General features: G+C 57.9%; 5 protein-coding genes across 5 annotated transcripts in view; 3 read left to right on the top strand and 2 right to left on the bottom strand.

The window, feature by feature from the left end:
* Positions 1-1,715: 1,715 nt before the first annotated feature.
* On the bottom strand, positions 1,716-6,327 carry TOE1 (target of EGR1, exonuclease; the record flags this gene model as incomplete). The annotated part of the gene is made up of 7 exons (XM_079536491.1): positions 1,716-2,471; positions 3,602-3,773; positions 5,049-5,308; positions 5,633-5,791; positions 5,871-5,967; positions 6,095-6,135; positions 6,217-6,327. 7 exons carry the CDS (start codon positions 6,325-6,327, stop codon positions 1,716-1,718), a joined length of 1,596 nt encoding a protein of 531 aa, XP_079392617.1.
* MUTYH (mutY DNA glycosylase) lies at positions 6,326-10,437 on the top strand (the record flags this gene model as incomplete). The annotated part of the gene is given in 20 exon segments (XM_079535484.1): positions 6,326-6,459; positions 6,524-6,574; positions 6,908-6,938; positions 7,028-7,149; positions 7,247-7,286; positions 7,388-7,429; positions 7,433-7,468; positions 7,472-7,537; positions 7,541-7,654; positions 7,780-7,821; positions 7,896-7,967; positions 8,138-8,251; positions 8,348-8,445; positions 8,648-8,792; positions 9,004-9,079; positions 9,160-9,345; positions 9,498-9,643; positions 9,775-9,927; positions 10,066-10,116; positions 10,333-10,437. Coding segments are annotated over 20 exon segments (1,824 nt in total).
* A 1,195-nt stretch (positions 10,438-11,632) lies between these two features.
* Positions 11,633-12,799, bottom strand: HPDL (4-hydroxyphenylpyruvate dioxygenase like; the record flags this gene model as incomplete). Its single annotated transcript, XM_079535963.1, has 1 exon — positions 11,633-12,799. The coding sequence occupies exon 1, from the start codon at positions 12,794-12,796 to the stop codon at positions 11,633-11,635; it is 1,164 nt and encodes a 387-aa protein (XP_079392089.1). The 5' UTR covers positions 12,797-12,799.
* Positions 12,800-14,538: 1,739 nt separating this feature from the next.
* Positions 14,539-15,657, top strand: LOC306946604 (selenoprotein Pb-like; the record flags this gene model as incomplete). Its single annotated transcript, XM_079535678.1, has 4 exons — positions 14,539-14,741; positions 14,821-15,033; positions 15,159-15,294; positions 15,421-15,657. The coding sequence occupies 4 exons, from the start codon at positions 14,539-14,541 to the stop codon at positions 15,655-15,657; spliced, it is 789 nt and encodes a 262-aa protein (XP_079391804.1).
* Positions 15,658-18,589: 2,932 nt separating this feature from the next.
* The window catches only part of ZSWIM5 (zinc finger SWIM-type containing 5), a gene marked incomplete at both ends in the record, with an annotated part of 80,420 nt that continues 77,300 nt past the window's right edge, over positions 18,590-21,709 (top strand). Inside the window, 2 exon segments of the mRNA XM_079536079.1 lie at positions 18,590-18,699; positions 18,701-19,584. Coding sequence (XP_079392205.1) covers positions 18,590-18,699; positions 18,701-19,584 — 994 coding nt within the window.

The following is a 21,709-nucleotide window of genomic DNA, read 5'->3' on the forward strand; positions in this document are numbered from 1 at the left end:
TTTTTGGGAGGAGGGGCAGCCAGATATTTGATTAAGTAAGTTTAAAGATCTTTGCAAGATGATCTATTTTCATATTTATGAAGGAGTTTTACGTCTTAATATTTTGCAGACTGTAAATAGCTCAACTTGTAATTAAAGGCTTAGGAGGAAGTTTGTAGCCTGTGTATAATAGTAAGTTAACACTGCCAGAAAAGAAAAATCTTTGCAAAACAGTTTTTCTAATATTGTGGATATTTATGAATATGTAAAGAAAGCACGTCTTGTTTTTATGTTGATTGACCTTTGGACTTTTTTTGAGCTGTAGAAATGGTGTATGTTTTATTGGAACTGCAATAAGAAGTAACCAAAGATGAATCCAGTTAAATATTTTCATAATTTTTTCTTGGTCAGGTTTTGTAAACTTTCCCAACTTGCTTTCAAAATAAAATTAAAATCAAGGGTTGAGTCTTGTGATTAAGATGACAACTTTGGGTTAAAAAAAAAAAAAAGCTGATTAAAACACACACTTGAGCTATGGATGATATTGACCCGTCTTGAGATCATACCTTTATTACTTGGTGCTGAGTTGTAAATAAGGAAAACTGCCATCCTTATTTGGTCATTTCTCCCCTGCATCTTATTGAAATGCTAGGCTGTTCAATTCATGACTCAATGCCTTTTTTTCTGCTCTGCCTTACAGCGTTCAGAAGAGCAGGCATAACTTGTGACTAACAAGGCAAGATGCTTTTGATAGCACTCAGCCTGCAGGGAGCTTGCCATTGTGACTGCTGTGTTCTAGCTTCGCAAAATAGCTTCAGCAAGCAATGCACCAGGATTTAAAAGAACCACACCTGGCTGCAAGCCCCATTGATACTCCCTTATTTAGAAGTTTACAGACCTGCTATAGTTTGGTTCTGCATGCAGTTACCCTTCACTAGAATCTGCTAGCCCAGCATCTTTCTCCTTTTTTAACTACAGGAGCAAAGGCTTAAGTTGTAACCAAAATTAAGGTGAAGTACAAATATAAGGCAGGACAACTCTCTCAGGGAGGGATATGTTCAGTGCCTTATTTTAAAACAAAAAGACACTCTTGTCCCCCTTCAACTTCTTTAGAAGGACAGGAAGTAATTAGTCATAAGGAATTTCCCTACCAGCAATGATTGAGAGACTAACACTTGATTGAACGTTAATCATAGCGTATGCTGAAGAAACAGCCTGCTTCTGATGAGCATGTTTCTGTAAGGCAGGTTTGACCTTTCTCATTCTGGGAAAGATCTGTCCCCTCTTAAACCACTAGGGTAAGTGGCAGCAGGTAGTAAGGCTCTGTACATGGTAAGGATAAAGACACGAGGAGGAGGAGGATGTGGCCTCTGTCTCCTCTTATGTTTAATCAAAGAATTACCCTATTCATCACCTTCAAGAAGAGACACCCATGCTAAAGCAGCTGTTATGTGGTCTTTCTAGAAATACAAACCTGGTCTGTCTTTTGTTTTTTATTTCAAAACACTGTCAGGTTAGAGCACTCAACAGAACTTGCTGCCCTGCATGCAGTTGGAGAAGTGCATGTTTCCCCCCTCCAACCTTACCCATGCTTTCAGTCCAGCTAAGAAACACCAGAAGGAACTCCAACTGAGAGCAATTTAATTAGCCAGAGGTTAAAATGGAGGACAAGAAACTTGTTCCCCTTTAATAACTGTGGGGGAAAAACACCCAGTTCAGTGAGGAGTCTCGTAGCTCTATCCAGTGGCCCAGACCAACTTCATCTTCTGGTTGTGAGCTGTGGAAGACTTAGAAAACGAGCTTTTCACTATCTGCAGTGGCACTGATTTCCCACTGAGGTACAGCTTATTATGACAGTCTGGACACCATGGCTCTGCATCAGTGCCTGTGCTTTTTCGTTTCTTAAGCATCCACACATAAGCCATGATATAGCCAGTCATGAAGGCATCAAAGCCAGCTCGGTGGGTTCCCACTTGTGAACATGGCCCCTGGGATGCATTTTGCTTTCTGGCAGCACATGCTGCTTCAGTCTCAGGGATGTCTGGGTGATTGGTGGAGACCATTCCAGCGAGGACCTCTGACTTCCCTTCCACTTGGTCACTGTTACGGGCATTTCCCTTGGCAGAAGGGCTCACTGCAGCAGTTTCTTCAGTGCTCCTCAGATCCTCTTCCTGCCTTCCACCATGTGTACTGGTGTCTGAGCTGCCCTCTGGTTCCATAGCAGTGGAGTTTTCCCCCTCTAGTGGCCTGCCATCAGTGTCATAGCAGCTCTGTTTTCGTGGTGGTTCCTCTTCCCCATTCTGAATTAGCTCCATTTCTTTCCCTGAGCTTTCCTGTTCTAATGTCTTTCCAGGTTCTTCTGCATTTTTCCGACGCTTCCGCCTGTGTTTCCGTTTCTTCACTTTCTCACAAAGCTTATCATCCTCATCAATTATGAGGTCAATGTTATGAGACTGTGGACACTTCACTCCATTTGGACACCAGCCGTAGGCCTAGGGAGAAAAAGAGAAGTCTGTAACCACGAGCCTCCCAGTTAGAGCAGCCTATCACTGCAACTCGGAGCAGAGTTAATTATTGCCCTCAACTGAGGGCTTGTGTGAGGCTGTAGCTGGAGCACTGTGTCCAGTTATGGCACCAGACCACAGGAAAGGCATTGACAAACTGCACTGAGTGCAGAAGAGAGCTGACGAAATATAGTGCATGCAGTGCAAGGCTAAGGAAGTCTTTGGGTTTGTTCCCACCTGGAACAGATGAGCCTAAAGGCACGGGGCAGAGCTAATAGCTGGACTCCAGCTACCTACAGCAGAGGTTATGGAAAAAAACGGAGCCAAACACTTTTTGAGAAGAGCGCAGGTGAAATGTTAATGGGAAATTCTGACTAAACATCCAAGAGGGTATTTTTCACAATGAGTGGACAACCACTGGAATCGGGGCCCGAGGGGATTTTGCAATCATTGTCCTTGGTCATACTCAAAAGTCACCAACCAAGGCTCTGAGTAACTCTGAGTTGGTGGTTTGCTGAGAAAGTTCCTGATGTTTTCTTAATGGATGTGGTTCTGTGAAAATAATGTGCAGCATCATCTAGAAGAACTCCTTTTTCCCCTGAAGCATGTGAAACCAGCTGGGATCAGGTGGGCTCCTTGATAACCTCTGTAGCAGTGCCAAAACTTGAGATGCTGTGGATCACACCACACTACGATTCCAGGAGCTGCAGACAGGTAATATTTTCTATATCTAATCGAGCTACGGGGGAGGAAAGAGGAAGCACTTCTTGCTTAGAAGACAAACCAAGGACGCTTAGAACTTAAAGCCCTTCCAAGAAAGCAATAAAAAAGCCTAGCCAAGACAGCAATGTATATTGTTAATACACACTAGTTCTCTTTTAGGGCTATATTATCTGTTCTTTGAACCTTGGCCTCAAATGCAAACTGAAATGTGCTACCTCAGAGCAGAGCATGTTGTTGCCTTTTCAGTTTCAAAGTCACCTGAAGCTTGAAAGTCTTCCCTATATTGTGAAGCAAACAAATAGCACCTGGGAGGTTCCTTCCTTCTACTTCCTGCTCTGCCCATGTGTGGCTTTTGCCGTGGGGCCAGGTAGGAAGCAGGGATTCATGTTACTTACCGAGAATTTCTCACATACAGGCACCTTGTTTGCCTCTCCCTCGCTGTGGCTTGCTTCTTCCAGAGAGCAGTGGCGATAGTCGATGTAGCGTGACATGTTGGCAGGGTAGTTGCAGAACTCCACAGAGATGTGCTGGCTGCTGGAGTCCTTCAGCTTGCTGTTCTCTCGCTTGCTGGAACACACAAGAGGATGCAGTTACTGTGGTTAATTCGCCAAAAGCACCCAGCACAGAGCTGGCACAAACATGCTGCTTTGAGCCAACTCTCAGCTCCTCTCATTTCTTGTTCTTGAGCTTCAGTTTAGCTTCAGTTTAACAGCCTGCTGCAAAGACGGTGCAGGGAATAGAACTTTAGGAAGCAATTGTTTTTATGCTGATTTAAGTGTTGGTTTCTTGTATGCCTAAATACAGAGACAGCAGTGTGTTTTGTGATGTTATGGAAGAGACACGCAGTGCCCTTCATATTTAACACCAAGCTAAGATGTGTGTTAGTTCTGATAATACTACTGGACAAAGAGGAAATGCCTGAGGTGAGGTGTCATTGTGTACCTAGCAACCACCACCCAGACAGAGCAAACCTGGGCAATGCAGACAACAAAGAAATGCTTTCTATCTCAAGAAGAAGCAAGAACTGTTTTGTCCCAACTGCTTCAGAAGACAACATAACTAGAACTGTGGGTTCAAACATTAGGTCAGTTAAAAGTATCCTCATCCTGTCAGAATAAAATATTCTCATGCCTGAGAACAGCCAGCCATCTTGAACGTTTTCAGGCATATCAAAATAGGATTTATTGATGTAAAACAGTCACTAAAAATACCATTTCTGCACAGAGTGTGACTTCAGCTTAATAGATTCAGGTGGCCGCATCACTGCCTGGGTCTTGTTTAGATTGTGCAGCAAGAGCAGAATCAGAAGCCAGACTGACACAGCTGCTGAAAGACACCCTCGAGGTGCTGAGGACAGGAAGCGAGACAGGAGGCCGAGGAACAAGAGCACAACCTTCAGCTGGGAGTTACTGCTAGGCAAGCAAGGGTCATATGTGTGGAGCTGGTCAGCATCTGGATGTGGAACCACTCTTCAACTGCATCATCCCTTACAAAGCTGTCACAGCTGGCAGATTCTGCAGGTACAGCCCTGCTCTTTAGCCAGCACGTATTCCTGCTTGTATCCCTGTGGCAGTGCTGGACCATAACCATGCAGTGAATCAATTTTCAGTTAAATGACGTTAAACTGCTGCCAGCAGAAGACAAATCTTTCTGCTGCTGCCCTCTGTACAGAGCAAATTACAAGATGCACCCTTACCTACCCAGCCTACAATTGGGAGGCAATAAACACCTTTTTCAGCACTGGAACAATACAAAGACCTACATCCTGTGTCTGGAAAGAGAAACCAAACTGACTCCCTTGTCTTTTTGTCCCAGAGCTTTAAATAGCAGTGTGCCACTCACCATTTCTTGTAAGCATATTCCAAGTAGGATGCAACAAAGCGGGTCTCAAACTCTGAAGCATATTTAGTGTCATATATTCCTGCTGGGAACATTTCTGAGAGATCAGAGGTGAAGGTGCCAAGACTGTCTGGGAGATGAGCATAGAAGCACTGGTACAAGAAGACGAGATCAATCAGGCCGTTATGGAGGATGAGAGGCTTCTTTGCTCGTATGAGTTCCAGGAAAAAAGTCCGAACGCTCTGGATCTGGCTCTCATTGCCCTAAAAGAAGAATTAGTCATCAAGTCTTAACGCACTGAGGCCTTCTGGTGCAACGGCAAGTCAGAGCTTGTTACAGCAGAACACCACATAGAACTATGCTGTGCTCTGACCAAGGAAATGAGCACGTAGTTGGAGAAGCAGCTGCAACAAGTGATGAAAAACAACAGGGAGGAGAAAGGGCTGTGCTGCACTCCTGTTCCCACGTAGCAGCTGGGAGCCGGAGGCTGCAGGGGAGCGCAGCTCATAGCAGAGCAAGCTGCGATGAATGAGGGCATCAGCCCTGGAGCATGAATTCACAGGCAGGACGAGGGAGTGACTCTGTACCTTGTCGTTGCCCTTGTGGTAGGGGATCCCCTGGGAGTACTGCTTATTGAAGTCAAAGCCGTGCTGCACCAGGAACTGCACCGACTGCGGCTCGACGACGTAATCCTCCGTGCAGAGCAGCGTCAGGTTGTAGATCTGGCAGAGGAACGTGTTCTCAGACTGCAGAACAAGATCAGAACCGGGCCCTCAGAGCCGGGGATGACAGGAACCAGGCCGAGCCCTGGGGAGCTGCCGTTACCTTCTCCGGGAGTTGTTTGAAGCAAGCGACGCCGAGAGACAGGACTGAGCGCGTCCGGGCGGCGTTGCAGACGGCTTTGTAGCGCTCGTCGATGCACCTACCGGAGACACAACCGCTGAGGCGTCCCGAGTTCGCGGAACCAACCCCCCTCCGCGCTCTCCACAACGACAACCGGAGGACGGGGACCCGGCACCCCACCCGCCCCTCAACCTGCGGGCACTCACGGGCTCAGCAGCGCCTTCCTGGTCCCCAGGCCGCTCAGCTCCTGCGGGAAAACGACGCTCAGCGGTGCGGCGCGGCCCGGCCGCACAGCCGCTTACTGCAACCCCCGCCGCGCCCATCTCACCGTGTCCACGGCGATGAAGGTGGCGGTGCGCAGCGCCAGCACCATGGAGGGCCACAGCTCCGTGAAGTTGTCGCTCTGCACGTCCACCACCGGCACCTGTCCCCGCGCCATGGCCGCGGCTCCCCCACGCGCCGCCCCGGGGCCTTCCTCACCGGGCTGCCCCGCGCCCGCCCGCTTCCACCGCGCACCCCGCTCGGCCCCGAGCCCCGCACTGACGGCCTGTGGAGGCGGCCTCGAAATCTGGTAGCTTATTACGTTTTTTTCTGCTGCTCGAAGCCCGGTTTCTGATGGAATTTCCATTTTTAAGCCAACGGGCGTTTAGCGAGGGCGGCTCCTCCGGGGCCTTGATGCCGCCGCTGTGACTGGCGGGAGAACGGGCGGGGAAAACTGGTTGGCTCCGTTGCGCGGCCAGGACCCGCCCTTTCCCGGGCTCGCCCGAAGGGAGGGGCGAACGCGCTGCCCTCACACCGCGCTGCGATTGGCTCAAGTGTGGAAGGCGGGTCCGCGCCGCCCGCTCTGATTTGTCCCCTAAGAGCGACGGGGCGGGGCGCGGGAAGGGAAGGGAAGGGAAACATTTTCCCGGGAAAAGCGCGCGTGTGCCCCGCGGCTCCCAGCCATGAGCCGCCTGCGAGCGGCGGCCGCCCGGGGGCTGAGGCGGCGGGGAAGCGGCAGCGCGGCCCCGACTGGGGAGAGCAGCAGGAAGGGCGCGTCGCTCCGTGAAGGTGCGGGCGGGCGGGGAACGCGTAGGGCCGGGCCTGGGTAGCCCCGCGGCCCCAGCTGGGACCCGACCCCCGTTCCGCTCTCCCGACAGGGGCTCCCGCTCGACCACATGCGCTGCATCTCTTCGGCGACCCCGTCGAGATCGATGCCCTACGTGGCCGCCTGCTCACCTGGTATGACAAAAGCCGGCGGGACCTTCCTTGGAGGGTGCTGGTAAGGGCAGCGTGAACCATTTTATGTTGTATGCGGGTCTCCTGGCAGCAAATGCTGTGTTCCCTTGTCTCTCACAGTCCACTTCGTTCCCTTTCAGGCTGCAGTTGAGCCGGATGCCGATAGGCGGGCGTATGCAGGTGAGGAACAGGGGTGGCTGTATCCCGTGTTTTGCTGCCTGACACGGGGGTACAACGTAGCCTAGTGAAGGCTGTGGCTTTAGTGCTGTTCCTGTAAACAGCTGCTTGGACCCCTGGTGGCGTCTGAGAGGCAACTTTGGGCCTGAGAGAGATCCTCTGGGGATGTAGATGGGGAGGGGGGCTGATGGGTTGGGTGCTGCTGCAGTTCTTGGAATCAGCACCATGGTGACTGGGGCACATGCTGGGAGAAGTGATGTTGGCACCTCTGCACTGATCCCTCTGTGCTCCCGGTAGTGTGGGTGTCTGAGATCATGCTTCAGCAGACGCAAGTGGCCACAGTGATTGACTACTACAACCGCTGGATGCAGGTGACTGTTCCTCATGCAGTCCCCCCAAACCTCCTGCTTTGGAGGCTCTACTCTCTGCCTGTGGCAGACTCCCATCTGCAGCGCTTGGCTGTCCTCATCCTGAACTTGTCACTTCCCTCTTGTAGAAGTGGCCAACACTGCAAGCACTGGCAGCAGCATCGCTGGAGGTGAGCACTGTGGTGCCGAGTGCAGCCCTCACTGCTCTCCCCGCATCCCCCTAATGCTGCATCTCGTGGGGCAGGAGGTGAATGAGCTGTGGGCAGGACTCGGCTACTACTCACGAGGAAAGCGCCTGCAGGAGGCAGCAAAGAAGGTGCTGAAGGCATTTCCTAAGCAATCTGTGCCCCGTGGGTGGCTGCTGGTTCATGCCTGCTCTGCCTTACCGGAGCTGAGCTCGTTGCACAGGGCCATGGAGGCTGGGCACCCTCCTTATCACATATACAGATTGTGTCTGCTCAGCTGACGTTGGCTGCCCTGTTGCAGGTGGTGTTGGAGCTGGCCGGCCGCATGCCCAGGACAGCTGAAGACCTGCAGAGGCTGCTGCCAGGAGTGGGTCGATACACAGCAGGAGCCATTGCTTCCATCTCATTCGGACAGGTGAGAGCTGTCCAGAGGGAATGTAACTCCTGTTATTGCTGTCTCCCTGCCCCTTACCTGCACCTCGCAGTTTGCTGATCCCTACTCCTACTTCAGGCTACCGGTGTCGTGGATGGGAATGTGATCCGCGTGCTGTGCCGCCTGCGGTGCATCGGTGCTGACACCAGCAGCCTGGCTGTCATTGACTGCCTCTGGTGAGGAGAGCTGTGCTGATGGCGGCTGTGGTTGTGTGTTGGTGGCTGAGGGCAGGGTCGTTTAGGAGCCACGGGGAGCTGAGCTGAAGGGGAGATGCTGGAGGAGCAGGAGCGTTAGGGACGCGTGTGGGGGTCAGGGGCTCAGGAAGTCACGGGGTTCCTGCACGCAGAACCCCACGTCACTCACGGTCATCTCTCCTAGGAACATGGCCAATACCCTGGTGGATAGGAGCCGCCCGGGGGACTTCAACCAAGCTCTGATGGAGCTGGGGGCAACTGTATGCACACCCAAATCCCCACTGTGTGGGGAGTGCCCAGTGAAGGAGCACTGCCATGCCTGGCGTAGGGTAAGAATGGCCCCCAAAACCATCCCTTGACAGTCTGTGAGTGGCAGAGGCCTCTAGCTGTCCCTGTAAGGGTGACAGAAGGTTCCCCACACCTCCTCTGAAGCATCAAACAAGACTTGGCTGAATACTGAGTCCTGCATTCTTACCTGTGCCAGCCCTGGGGAGTCACTGTATGTGGAGATGGGGTTGGACATGCTGTTGTCCCATACAGGTGGAGAAGGATCTGGCCTCTGCCTCTCAGAAGCTGTTTGGAAAGACCACCCTGGTGCCTGATGTTGAGGACTGTGGTGAGCACCTGGGTTGGTTGCTGTGGCGGCTCTGCATTTGCATTTGGGCTGTGCTTTGACTGTTGCATTGATGTTTACAGGGACTGGGGACTGTCTGTTGTGCCTTCCTGCTGCCGAGCTGTGGGACAGCAGCCTGGGGGTCACCAACTTCCCCCGCAAAGCAGCAAAGAAGCAGCCACGAGTGGAGCGGACAGCCACGTGTGTGCTGGAGCGGAGGGGCCACCTTGGGGCCCCCGAGTACCTCATTGTGCAGAGACCCAGCTCAGGTATGGGGCCAGGTGGGAGCAGGACACTGGCACTGAATGGTGCTGGGATGGAGTTGTGGGATGGCACTTTCTCCTGGGGTGCAGAAAGGAGCCTCCTGGGCTGTGATGGGCCTCAGCACCCCCAGTTCACACCCTGTTTTGCCCTCTCACAGGGCTCCTGGCTGGGCTCTGGGAGTTCCCTAGCTTCCCACTGGCTCTGGGCCTGCAGGAGGAGCAGCAGAAGGAGGTGCTGGCTGACCACCTGCAGGCATGGACAAGGCAGCCTGTGCAGACAGAGAGTTTGTGCTTCGTTGGAGAAGTGAGCGTGGGGCCAGGCACTGTGTGCTGTGCTATGGGGCATGCAACACAGAGGGAGGATCCCCGTTCCCTGATGTCACTGTTCTCAAGCCCTCCCTGCATGCTGCTTATCATGTTCTTGTCCCCTCACAGGTTGTCCACATCTTCTCTCACATTCACCAGACGTATGTGGTCTACTCTCTGTGCCTGGATGGGGACGTGGTCCTGGACGCTGCCTCATCCCCATCCCGCTGGGTGACAGAGGAGGAATTCCGTGCCTCGGCTGTGTCCACTGCCATGAAGAAGGTACCAGGGGGACGTGGGATGTTCCATTCTCTTCATGAGGTGCTGAGTGTGCCGCTGGCATCCCCCTAGCTGCTGTGGGGCAATCCCAGCTTGGGGATGAGTCCCATCTGTTTCTGAGCACTCTCGTGCTTTCTTTAGGTGCTGAAGGCGCGGGAGACTCAGCGTGGGGTGCAGAGCGGCCGTGCCAAGGTGAGCCGTGCAGCAGTGTGCGCAGGGCTGCCCTGTGCTGTGCTGGAGCACTTGGGGCTGCGCTGGGAACTCCCCAGCCTGGAGCAGGGAGATATGCCTGGCCAGCTCCGTCCGTGGTTCCCCTAATTTTAGACCCACCTTCCCCCACCTTTGATGCCTCAGAGGTGTCCCTGGGCCCCTTTGCGGCTTGGCTCAGCCGCAGCATCTGTCCTGCAGGCCTCCAAACGGAAGCGGGAGTCAAAGCTGGGGGCAGCAGGCAGCACCCCCACAGGGATTCAGCTCTCCCTGCGCGCCTTCCTCCGGGCACAGAGCGCTCCGTGATCCAACCTTTGGCAGCTGACACCAGCAGGTCCTGTGCTGTGGTGAGTCCTGTGTGGGGCAGCTGCAGGTCTCCCCGTGCCCCTATAGCGATCACTGTGCTTTCTTCCAGCCCCACAGCCATCAGCACATCACCACCTTCCCCAGTGCACCTGTGGATACGTGCTGTACAAGGGGCTGGTGCAATGCTGGATGCAACCCAGAGCTGGGCTCACTCCCCTGCCCTGGCCATGGGGTTTCTCTGGCAAGAAGAAAGCAAGAAGGATGTGGCCACGTTCCCATCATTCACACATGCCTGAGCATGGGCCAGCAGCCAGTGACTGTGGTGCTGTTGTACCCTCACATCCATATTCCCATAGCCCTTTTTATGTTTCTTTTTGCTGAATGTGAGCCATGTTTTTTGTAATAAATCTCCTAAGGGCCTCTTTTTTTTAATTATTATCTTTTTTCTTGAAGTGACTCTGCCTCCATTGCAGCACAGCACTAAGCTGGGGCTGCCAGTGGTTGAACGTGAGGATGGCCAGCAGGTTGCTTGTGCCTGGACTGGGAAAGCAATGCAGTGGTCTCTGTGTTACTGCACCCATGCATATGGCTCAGTGCTAACAGCAGGTGCCAGCCCTGCTATCTGAGATGCCCTATAGCCTTGGGGTGCTCTGAAGGGTAGGTGGCCCCAGCCTAGGCGATGATCCACCCTGGGCAGTGGCAGTGGAAAGGGTCTGTTTGTCCTCACCCTGGCAAATCTTAAGCAGGAGGAGAAAAAATCCCACAGCAGTTATTCCAGGTTAATTCTTTAATTTAGGTGATGAAGGGGCAGCCACTTGCCCTGTGGTGCTTTGAATGATGTCTGCTGGTAAGCAGCCATGTCTGTAGTGTCCTCCTTGTCCCCCACAATGAGGTTGTGGCAGTGCCAGCTGTGTCCTCAGCCATATGCTGCAGGCACAACTTTCATTAGATTGAGGTGAAATTGAGGCAGAAGGTCCTTCACCTCTGGTTAAGGGGGAGAAACCCCTCTCCATTTCCCCTGGGGGCTGCTCAGAGCTCCCAGAACCTATCTCTGAGCACAGTGCTGCAGCATTGGAGTGTGTCTGGGTTGAGTGCCTTGGACCGTGTTGCTCAGAGCTGTGCCATGGCTATCGGTTGGTATTTCTGCAGTGTACTGCCCCAGGGTTGGGACAGAGAGAAGGGACGCTGCCGGCCTCTACTGCCTCTGGTCCATGTAGACCTGCACAGCTTTCCACAGCGCACGTATGTTGCCTTCTCCAAAGCCAGGAGCTCCGTGTCGCTCTATGAGCTCCAGGAAGAAAGTCTCCTCGGAGAAGAGGGGATGGGTAAAGATCTGCATCAAGTAACTCTGCGCAGGGCTTACCCCAGCACTGCTGCCCAGCTGCCCGTTGTCCCCATGCACGGCGGTGTCCAGCAGGATGCCCAGCTCTGCCAGCGTGCAGGGATCCTGCCCGGCACCCCGCACCTCCTCCTCCTTGCCCCCCTGACTGTAATAGGCAGCAGGGGGGGTGAAGAACCGCACGCCCGCCCTCTGCAGGGCTCTGGTGGCCGACACGATGTCAGGCGTGCGCAGACCCACGTGCTGAATGCCGGCCCCGCCGTGCTGCTCCAGGAAGGTGTCCACCTGGTTCGGGACGGATTCAGACAGCGATTCGGCAAGGACGAGCTTGCAGCCGGAACCCTGGGAGCTCTGCAGGGCGCGGAGGAGCATGCCGGCCCCGTGCCCACCCAGCACAAAGCCCTGCGCCGGCTGCTGCCGCGGGCTCAGCGAGAAGTGCCGAAAGCCGAAGCAGTGCTGGTACCACTCTAGAGCTGCCTGCGTGCCGCCCCGCGGGCACACGTAGGTGATGTGGTCGAAGTGGGAGATCTCCACGCCGTCCCCAGGGGGTGCTCCCTGTATAGGCTGGAAGCCGGGCAGGAAGGGCCCCCGGTAGCGGGAGCGGTCCAGCAGCGTGTGGCTGACGTTGCCCACGGCGGAGCTCACCACGCCGTAGGTGACGGAACCGCGCTCATCTCTCACCTCAATGGGGGGCACGGGCAGGGTGCAACCCCGGCTCTGCAGCTGCGTGCACAGCCTCGGCACATCATCCACCTCCAGGCAGACGTTGGAGGCCGTGCCCAGGGTGGGACGGGGGTCCACGTCGTAGAGGAAATCGCGGTTGGAGATGCTGGCCGGCGCCAGGCGCTCGTTGAGGAGGAAGACGGCAGCGCCGCGGCGCAGCGCCAGCTGCCTCACACGCGGTGTCTCCCGCACGGCCACGGGCTGGAAGCGGAAAGCGGCAGCCAGGTCCTGTGCGCAGCCCTGCCCGTAGGGCACGTGGAGGGACAGGAAGCACGGGCGGCTCAGCGAGGCGGCCATGGCCGGGCATCCTGTAGGGGAGACAGTGAGGTCAAGGGAGAGCTCGCTGTCTGCGGGAAGGAGCTGTGTCCCCATTCTGCGCAGACCCCAGTGCGTGCACTCAAACGCGTGTTTTAAATCAGTGTCTCTGAGACGCTTTCCAGCTGCAATGGGCTGCCCGAGCACACTGCCATCCCCGTAACCCTTTGGGGCTCACTTTGCTCCCCTGCCCCTTAACACAACCCTCAGCCTTGGGTGCAGCCCAGCATGCTCCCGTACTGTCCTCGAGGTGATTTTTGCAACAGGGATGGGCGATCCTGCATGCATCGGGCAGACTGGGGAGCACGGGGCGGCTCTGCATCCGAAATGGTCCCGCACTGCCCCGCTGCCCGGAGGCAGACCCGCCGAGGCCAGCGCAGAGCCCCCGCAGCGGCACGGGGCCGTGCTGACCTCGTCCTAAAGCCACGCGGGGTGACGGGCAGGGAGCGCAGCGGGGATGGCAGCCCCCAGCCCCGGGATGAGCCCCCCGCCCCGCTCCCACCGCCTCTCCCCGGCTCACCGGGCTCCGCGCACGCCGAGCGCAGGGCACGCCGGGCCGGGCCCGCCCCGGGCAGCGCTGGGGGCGGTGCGGAGCGGCGCGGCGGGCGGGACCGCTCGACTGTACCTCCCCCCGGCCCCGCGGTGCCCCGGCAGCCCGTTACCCCCTGCCCTTGTTTGGGGCCCCGTTCCGGCCCCGTTCTCGATGTCCTGTTCCCACACTGCTGTCCCCGCTCTGTTTATGGCTGCTGCCCTTCCTCGGCTTATCATGTTTTTGTACAGATCCCCGAGGCGATAAACTGCTCAAATATTTGTGGAGATGTCCGTGTGGGGCCAATGTAGTGTTTTGGGGGGGAAGGTCCCCCGGCTCTTTAGGCCATCGCAGCCCATCGGTGCGGGGCTGGGCAGGAGGACGAGGGACCCTGGCGGCCCCGGGTGCAAAACGTGGCACTGCACAGCTGGGTGGCACCCCAGGATGCAGGGCAAGGATTTTGGGGATGCCGTGGTCCCAGATGGGAGAGCCAGACCCTTGGCACTGCTACCCACCCCTGCCTGGCGTGACGTGGCTGCAGGGCTGTGTGCCCAGCTCTTCCCCGAGCACCAGGCACCGCTTTGTCCCAGCACAGCTCGGAGCCTCAATGGGGACAGAGGCGGCCTTGTTGCTGTCCCCAGGCAGGCGGTGGTGAATGGGGAGCGCTTCTCCTCCTCCTCCTCCTGGGCGGAGAGAGTGGTCAGCAGATAAAAGGGAGGCAGGAGCCAGCTGGGTGCTGCCCGGAGCAGAGCGGGGTCCGGCCGGAGGACAGCAGTGAGGAGTGCGGTATTGAGGGCTCTTTCTCATGGGGGAGAGGGCTGGCTTTGGGGTCATCCTTCCTACCAGCTCACCGACGGGTTGTTCCCCTGCCCTGTGTCCCCCCTGCCCATTGAATTTGCAGGGAGGGGGCACTCCGTGGGGTGGGAAGGGCTGTGGGGCGGTGGGACGAAAGGGGCATTGGGTGGACCCTGGGGGTATCGGGGCTAAGGGTCTGCGCACCCCAAAGCTCTTGGTAGGACAAGAGAACCTTCAAGGTGGCCTCAAGGTTAAACCGTCCCTGCCCCTGTGGCCACGGTGACAGGGCTCCCAAAACCAACCTGGGGTTCTGGGGTCAGCAATGCAGCGTGGGTCCCTGGGGGAGGCAGGTCATGGGGGCACTGACCTCCATCCCCTGCAGCTCACCCCCAGTGCCGGGATGGGGCCGCTGCTGCTGGCGCTGGCCTCCTGCCTGGGGCTGGCCATGGCCTCCGAGGGGGCCGCCGACGGCAGCCGTCTGTGCCGCAAGGCCCCGGCGTGGCAGATCAACGGCTCCAGCCCCATGGAGGGCACGGCGGGGCAGGTGACGGTGGTGGCCCTGCTGAAGGCCAGCTGACACTTCTGCCTGCAGCAGGCCCGCAGGTGAGGCCTGCCCCGCTCCGCCCCACTGCCATCTTGGGCCACGGCTCGGCAGCCACGCTCAGTGCGTCCTTCCCCACAGCCTCGGGGCCCTGCAGGAGCGGCTGGGGCAGCAGGGCGTGAGCGATGTCCGCTATATGATTGTCAACGAGCAGGCCCCGCTGTCCCGCGCCATGTTTGGGGAGCTGAAGCGCCATGCCCCGCCGGGCGTCCCCGTCTTCCAGCAGCAGCCACACGAGCCCGATGTGTGGCAGCTGCTGGGGGGTGACAAAGATGACTTCCTCGTCTACGACCGGTGAGCTCCTGTCCCTGGGGTGGATGCTGGCAGGTGACGTGGTGCCAGGAGGGCTCTCTGTTGGGAGGGCGACGTGGGGTTGAGGCAGCCGGCCGCCCCTGCAGCCCGTCCTCGCTCTGCCCTAGCTGCGGCCGCCTGGCCTTCCACATCCAGCTGCCCTACAGCTTCCTGCACCTGCCCTACGTCGAGTCTGCCATCCGCTTCACCCACCGCAAGGACTTCTGTGGGAACTGCTCCCTCTACACCAACAGCACCCAGGAGGTACGGGGCTGCAGGGGCCGTGGGTTGGGCTCTGCATCACTTGGCTTCGTGCTGGGACTGTGACGTCCCTGCCGAGGGTCCTGGTGGATAGCCATAACACACCGGTCCTTGTGTTGTTTTTCCTAGGCCAACAGTACCACGGAGGTCCCTACGACCCTGACCCCGCTTCCCAAACAGGAGGAGGAGTCCGAGACCCCTGCCCACCACCAACCCAACCGTCTCCATCCTCACCACCACGCGGTTGGCAGCAGGACAGCCCCAGAGCCCAGCGGGGACCACAGACCTGCCCACACTCACCACCACCATGGAGCCCGTGGTCAACTCCATCCCAAGGGGCAGACGCCAGAGGGACACGATCCCTAATCTGGGCAGAACCCATAGCGTGCACACCACGCTGGCTCACTTCTCAGAGGCATCAAAAGGCTTGCTTTGTGCTGCTGGCCACAAGCAATGCTGGTATGCAGCCCCCTCCACTGGGTCATGCTTCCACCCAGTGTCCAGGGATGAAAATCCCCCTCTGACACCCAGAGGTGCTGACCTTTTGGCCCTAAGAGTCAGTTCTACCCCTTCTTCCTCTGCTGCTGCCTCTCTGTGCTCAATGATGCCTGTGGTGCAAACCAGGATTTCCTTGGTCACCGCAGGCTGACACCGCACAGAGCAGCAGGGCAGAGATTGAAGGGGCAGAGCTGGGACCCATGGGTGAGCCTGGAGAAGGGGAGTGCTGACGGGGGTCGTCGCTCCCTGCGTCCCAACCTTCCCACCCTGTGCACGGGTATGTGCAGTGGTGGTGGGTGGCCGCAAGATGGTGGCCGTGTCCCCTCTCAGAAAACAGGGGCTGCCTTCAGAGCCCGCAGCCCTAGTAGGAGGACGTGGGTGGGGGTCATGGGGTGAAGTGGACATCCAGATGATGAATAAAGCCTCTGTGAAGTGAACCCTACCTGCCCTGGCCTTTGGGGTGTCCTTTCCCCAAGAGGGTGGAGGTCTGTGGGGCTTCCTACCAGCACAAGAATCATAGAATCAACAATGCTGGAATCCAGTCCACCTGCCCACCTACCACCAATATTTCCGCACTAAGCCATGTCCCTTAGTACAACACCTGCTTTGGGACTTAGGAAGGGGTTTGGGGTTCTACACGGGCCCCATAAAGCAGCGCCCAGTGGAGATTTGCATTCCCCCAGCCCTGCACCTTGCCCCCCGCCTGCCCCAGCCCCACAGCCCATCCAATCCTGTACCGCTCTGCACAGAACCGCCACCTGTCCAACCCCCTCTGCCTGAGCTGGGAGCAAAGGGATGGCTTGTCCACTGACGTGGCTCCATGTAGGGGTCAGAAGTTGCTCCCCATGGGGATGAGTTGGGTCAGGTTGGTTGGGATCAGTGTGTGAGGTCCCACAGGACCCTGCTCCCTGGCTCCATCTCTCTCCTCCTCCTCACCCTTCCTCCTCTACCTGCTCCCAGCACCCACAAGGGCACCTCAGTCTGCTGCTCCGCCATCAGTATCAAGGTTATTTTCTTCTTCTGGCAGCTGCTGTAATTGAAACAAAGCAGGCCGAGCCTCACGGGCTCCGCTTCTCTCGCTCATTTTGCTGGTGCTGCTGAGACAACCAATTCATCTTATCGATGCTGCTCGGCCTCTTTTCCTCTAGAGCCAGGCAGAGCCTTTTCCTCACTGCAGACATCCCAGGCAGCAGCGAAGCTCTCTTCCTGTCGAGCTTTGGGCTGGGAACAGGGTGTTTTGGAAGGGCTCAACGGGCTCTTTACATTGGTGACATCTTGGGGTTGATGCTGCGGTCCCCTGGTGCCCATAGCTGTGCCACCACCCCAGAGGAGGACGCACCGCTGTACCCTGCTGTCCATGGCTGGTCACCAGGTCAACCCACTGCCTCGGCCCCGTGTGCTGATCCAGGCAGATCCTCTCAGGAAGAGTGGGAACAGCCAGTCCTAATGTCAACAGAGGCCTCTTGTGCAGCGATGCTGTGTCAAGAAGAGGAATGGGTCCCTCCTCCTCCGCCCATTCATCTGGCAGCCGGGGGCTGGCACGCCGCCAAGCCAGGCTGCTTTGGAAACATTTCATTGAGGAGGCAGCTGAGCCGAGGAAAACAGAATGAAAATACACAGAGAGATCGCTGTTGTTAGGCAAAATAAATGCAGGCGGCTGCGTTTCTGCCCCCCCCCAAGTCCAGCCCAGCCTGGCTTCCATTGCTTCTGGGGGCTGCACAGGGCAGGGCAGCCATGCGAGTCTGCCTGGGATGGGAGCTGGGGTGGCGATGGGCTCGGTGGGTGGGTGGGCTTGTGCTCATCTCATGTGGTGCTGCACCAGGAGTCGGGACAGGTGCAGAGAGACCTGAGTGCAGGTGTTGTGAGAGCCAGAAGCCCACAGCTGGCCTGGGACCTCAGCACACCTGCAGGCAGAGGAGAGGGGCCTTCTGTGCAGGCATTTCTTTCCAGAGCGTGCAGACAGCGGCAGTCACATCTGAAGGAGGTCCCTGAGGTTGCGGGTGTCGGGAGGTGTCACAAAACAGCTGGATAGTGAAAACTGACTGTATTGGAGTCCTGCTGGAAGAGGAGTGCAGCAATAACTCAGCGCTAATGAGTCAGCAGAGAAGCCACGTGGGATTCCAACAGTTTGATGGCAAAAGGTTCCAGCTCCATCTGACACTTCGCTGGGGGCCTCACCAGGCAATGGAGAACCTAAAAATAGGGCTCAGTCCTACAGGCAATCACCCCAAGGCATCACTCCCCTTGCTTATAAAGCCAATTGCTTTGTAAAGGAAGGTCTCAGCTCCTCCCTGGACATCAGATCCACTGAGGGACAAAGATCGCAGCCAACAGCCCCTGGGCGCCCGGCTGTGAAAGAACGTCAGAGAGGCATGGGAGCACCCTAGGGAGGGAAAAGCACACAGGGAAAGGCAGCACTTGGTCAGGAATCCTCTTGACCAGCATCGCCTGGGACGAGATGGGTGAGGTGGCCTGTGAGCTTCAGCCTTCAGGGAACACCTCCAGACCTTCATCAGTCGCAGTGTGGCTGCTCTGAAACGGAGCAGTGGGTGCTGCTGCAGTCCCTGCCGAGAGCTGGCTGCTTCCCTCCCAGCCCTGGGAAGGGGACCTTGGGCACTGGAGAATGGCAGAGGGAAGAAACGGAGGTTTCCGATATCCACTGCTGCCGAAGGGGCTGTCACTTGGAATTAGATGGGACAAAGGATTTATGGGGAGAGTATTTCTGGGGGATTCAAGGGACGGTGTCCCACCGGACACGGGAACGACCCGCGCCGCTCTCGGGGAACGACAGCGCACAAAGATGCTGCAGGGACGTGCGGGACGCGCATCTTTCCCACAAGCAAACCCAGCCGCCCAGGAAGGGCAAAGCGCTGCGCCGGCCCCGTCGCTGGCAACGGCCCTTCCGCGGGCGGCCGGCGGGGCTGCGGGGGGCTGCGGCGGGGCCCGCCCCGTCGGAGGCCGGCTCGGGGCCGGCGGGACCACCCCCTCCAGTCTCCACCCCCGGTTCCCCCTCGCCTCCTCCCCGTCTCTCCTCCCCTCGCCCGGCTCAGTCGGTCGCAGCCATGGCGGAGGGAGGAGAGGGAGAGGAGCTGCTCCGCCCGCCGCTGCCCGCCGGCGCTCCGGGCCCCAAGCGCCTGTGCTCCCGGACGTGCCCGGCGGGGGGCACCGGGGCCGCGCACCCCCGGCCCGGAGCGGCGGGGGCCGGCGCGGGGCCGGGCGCGGGGGGCAGCGGAGCCCCGGCGGCGTCGGCCGGCTGCTGCCCCGCGGCAGGGGCTGCGGCGGGGCCGGCGGGAGCGGCGGCGTCGGGGGCGGCGGCGGCGGCTGCGGCGTCGGGGGGCGGCGGCGGCGGGGCGGGGGGCTGCCTGCTGCAGCCGGAGTCGCTGCTGGACGCGGCGGCCAAGCGGGTGGCGGGGAGTTGGGCCTTCGAGAGGGTGGAGGGCCGCTTCCAGCGCATCCCGGAGCCCGTCCAACGCCGCATCGTGTATTGGAGCTTCCCCCGCAGCGAGCGCCAGATCTGCATGTACTCCAGCTTCCAGCCCGGCCGCGCCGCCGCCGGCACCGCCTCTCCCTCCGCCGCCTCCGGCTCCGGCGCGGCCGTCACCGGGGGGGGATCCGCGGGCACCGCCGCCCCTGCCGCGGGCGCTACGGCCGGAGAGGAGAGCCCCGCCGCCGGGCCCCCGCAGCCCCCGCCCGGCGCCCCCGCCGCCCCCTCCGCCCCGCACGGCGAGGGGCTGCCCTTCCGCCGCGGCATCCGCCTGCTGGAAAGCGGCGCGGTGGACAACGTGCTGCAAGTGGGTGAGTGCCCCCCCCCCCGTCCCCAACCCCCGCTCCTCCTCCCGCATCGCCCCGCGAGCGGCTCAGCCTTTTGTCTGCTTGTTGTTGGACGGGGAAGTCCTCCCCCCGCTCCCCGTGGGGGAACGACGCGCTTTGCCCCACCCCCCGCGTGTGTCCCACGACCCCGTGTCCCCCCCCCGCCCCCCCCACGCCCGGTGCCACGGGGGTGGGAACGCGATGCGGGGACGGTGGCATTGTGCTCTGCGTCCTCGTATTTAGTGCCGGGGGGGTGGGGGGGGTGGGGGAGGTGTCTTTTGTGTCCGTTTGCGCAGGGGGTGCCGCTCCGTTGTCCCCCATCCTTTCTCCGGTCGCTGTCCCCGCCGTGTCCCTGCGCCAAGGGGACCGAAACGCGGCGTTTGGCACAAAACAATCCGCTCCCGGCTGTTACCGATGCGCGTTCTCATTCCGGTGACATGACGCTGGGATTTGTTTGGCAAATGTGGGATGGAAATCCATCCCGGATGGTGCGGGGGGGGGGGGGGGGAGGGGGGGTTGTGGTGGGGCCGCGCTGCTTTGAAGAGCCCCTCTCTTCCTTTTGGGGGGGGAAAAAAAGAAAGGAAAAAACAATCCCATTGGGTACAGTTTACATTCAAAAGAGCATTATCAAAACATTTTCCAGTTGAGACACGAAAATAGAAAGCAGCGGAAGAATTCTGCTCCCACCTCTGAGGAGACATGGGGAGAATTCACGGAGCACAAAAGGGTTTTCTCCGAGGATATAATTATAGCCTTTTGTTGCGGTTTTTTTTTTTTTTTTTTTTTTTTTTTTTTTTTTGGTGAATTAATATTTTCTAAGGGCTGCTTTGAGATGATTAATTATCCCAAGTCTGCTCGGAAACGGCAAAAACAAAAGGGTTTTTCTTTAGGAGGAGAGGAACAGCTCCGGGAACTTAACAATTGCGAAGGGCAGAAAAAAGGGTCGGGTAGAGGATGGGCAGCGCCGCGGCGGAGCGCTGCCCGGGATGGATGGGATGGGGATGGCACAGCCGGGGAGGTCGCCGCCAACCGGGCACAAAGGAATGTCTTCATTTCGGCTGCGACCGGGATTTTTTTTTGTGTGTGCGCGTTTCTGGGAGTGCTGGCGCTGTGCGTGACCCGGTGGGCGTTGGGGTCAGGCGGGGTGGCCGCGTCCTCGTGGGGCGTCTGTGGGGTTTCTATGGGGGTTTCTATGGGGCCGTGCGGCCGCCCCCCGGGGAGGTCCCTGCGCGCAGCCGGGGATGCGGTCGGAGGGGACGTGCGGGAGCTGCGGTCGCCTGTGGCTGCGCGCGTTTGGAATGAAGACGGGAACTGTTGTCGGCGGACGTGGGAACCATTGCGCCTCGGGAGAGCGGCCCGGTGCTCGGAGCGCTCCATCACTGCTGCCGCCCCCCGACGCTCCCGGAACGGACGGCCCCGAGAGCGCGGCGTCACGACCCGAGTTTGCCGGCCCGCGATTGGGGATCAGATGTTTGCGCCGGCGCTGCTCTGTGACTCAGAGCCGTGAAAAACCCAGAATTGCGCGGACGTGAAATTCCTCCGCTCTGTGGTCGGAAAGTCCTCTGGGACGGATCTCCGAGCCGGGGAGGGGGTGGGATCGGCCTTCCTGGGGGCGACGGCTGTGCTCCCACGGCCGCCCCTCTGTGCGGCTCTGAGAAGGGCTGCGTGTGCTGCGTTAGCCACCAATAATTCCTTTATGCTGAGTAAAACTTAAGCCCTCATCTCGCTGGAGTCATTACTGCGATATAGATATATTTTTTTCCCGCTCAAAGAAAGATCTGGGATGTCGAACACAGGCATCTTTGTCTTCCTCAAAACTGCTTTATTATGATGTGTACAGATCCTGGCTTTGTGTGTGTGTGGTGTGTGGGGTGGCTCCCCCCCCCCTTTTTTAATTTTTAGACAAATGACAAAAGCATGCAGGAAAGGAATGCAGAAATGCCAGGCTTAATATAAAGCATGCGGCTGCGCTGCATGCTGGGAATCCTAAAGGATACAAAACCTTTAACGGTGGCGGTTAATTTTTAACAAGTTCCCTCGCATAAATATTTATGAACAAAAGTTTTACACCATTATCTCTGGGGTTCTTGGAGAGAGAAAAGACCTTTGG

This window comes from Tetrao urogallus, assembly GCF_951394365.1.
Source record: "Tetrao urogallus genome assembly, chromosome: 5".
NCBI lineage: Eukaryota > Metazoa > Chordata > Aves > Galliformes > Phasianidae > Tetrao > Tetrao urogallus.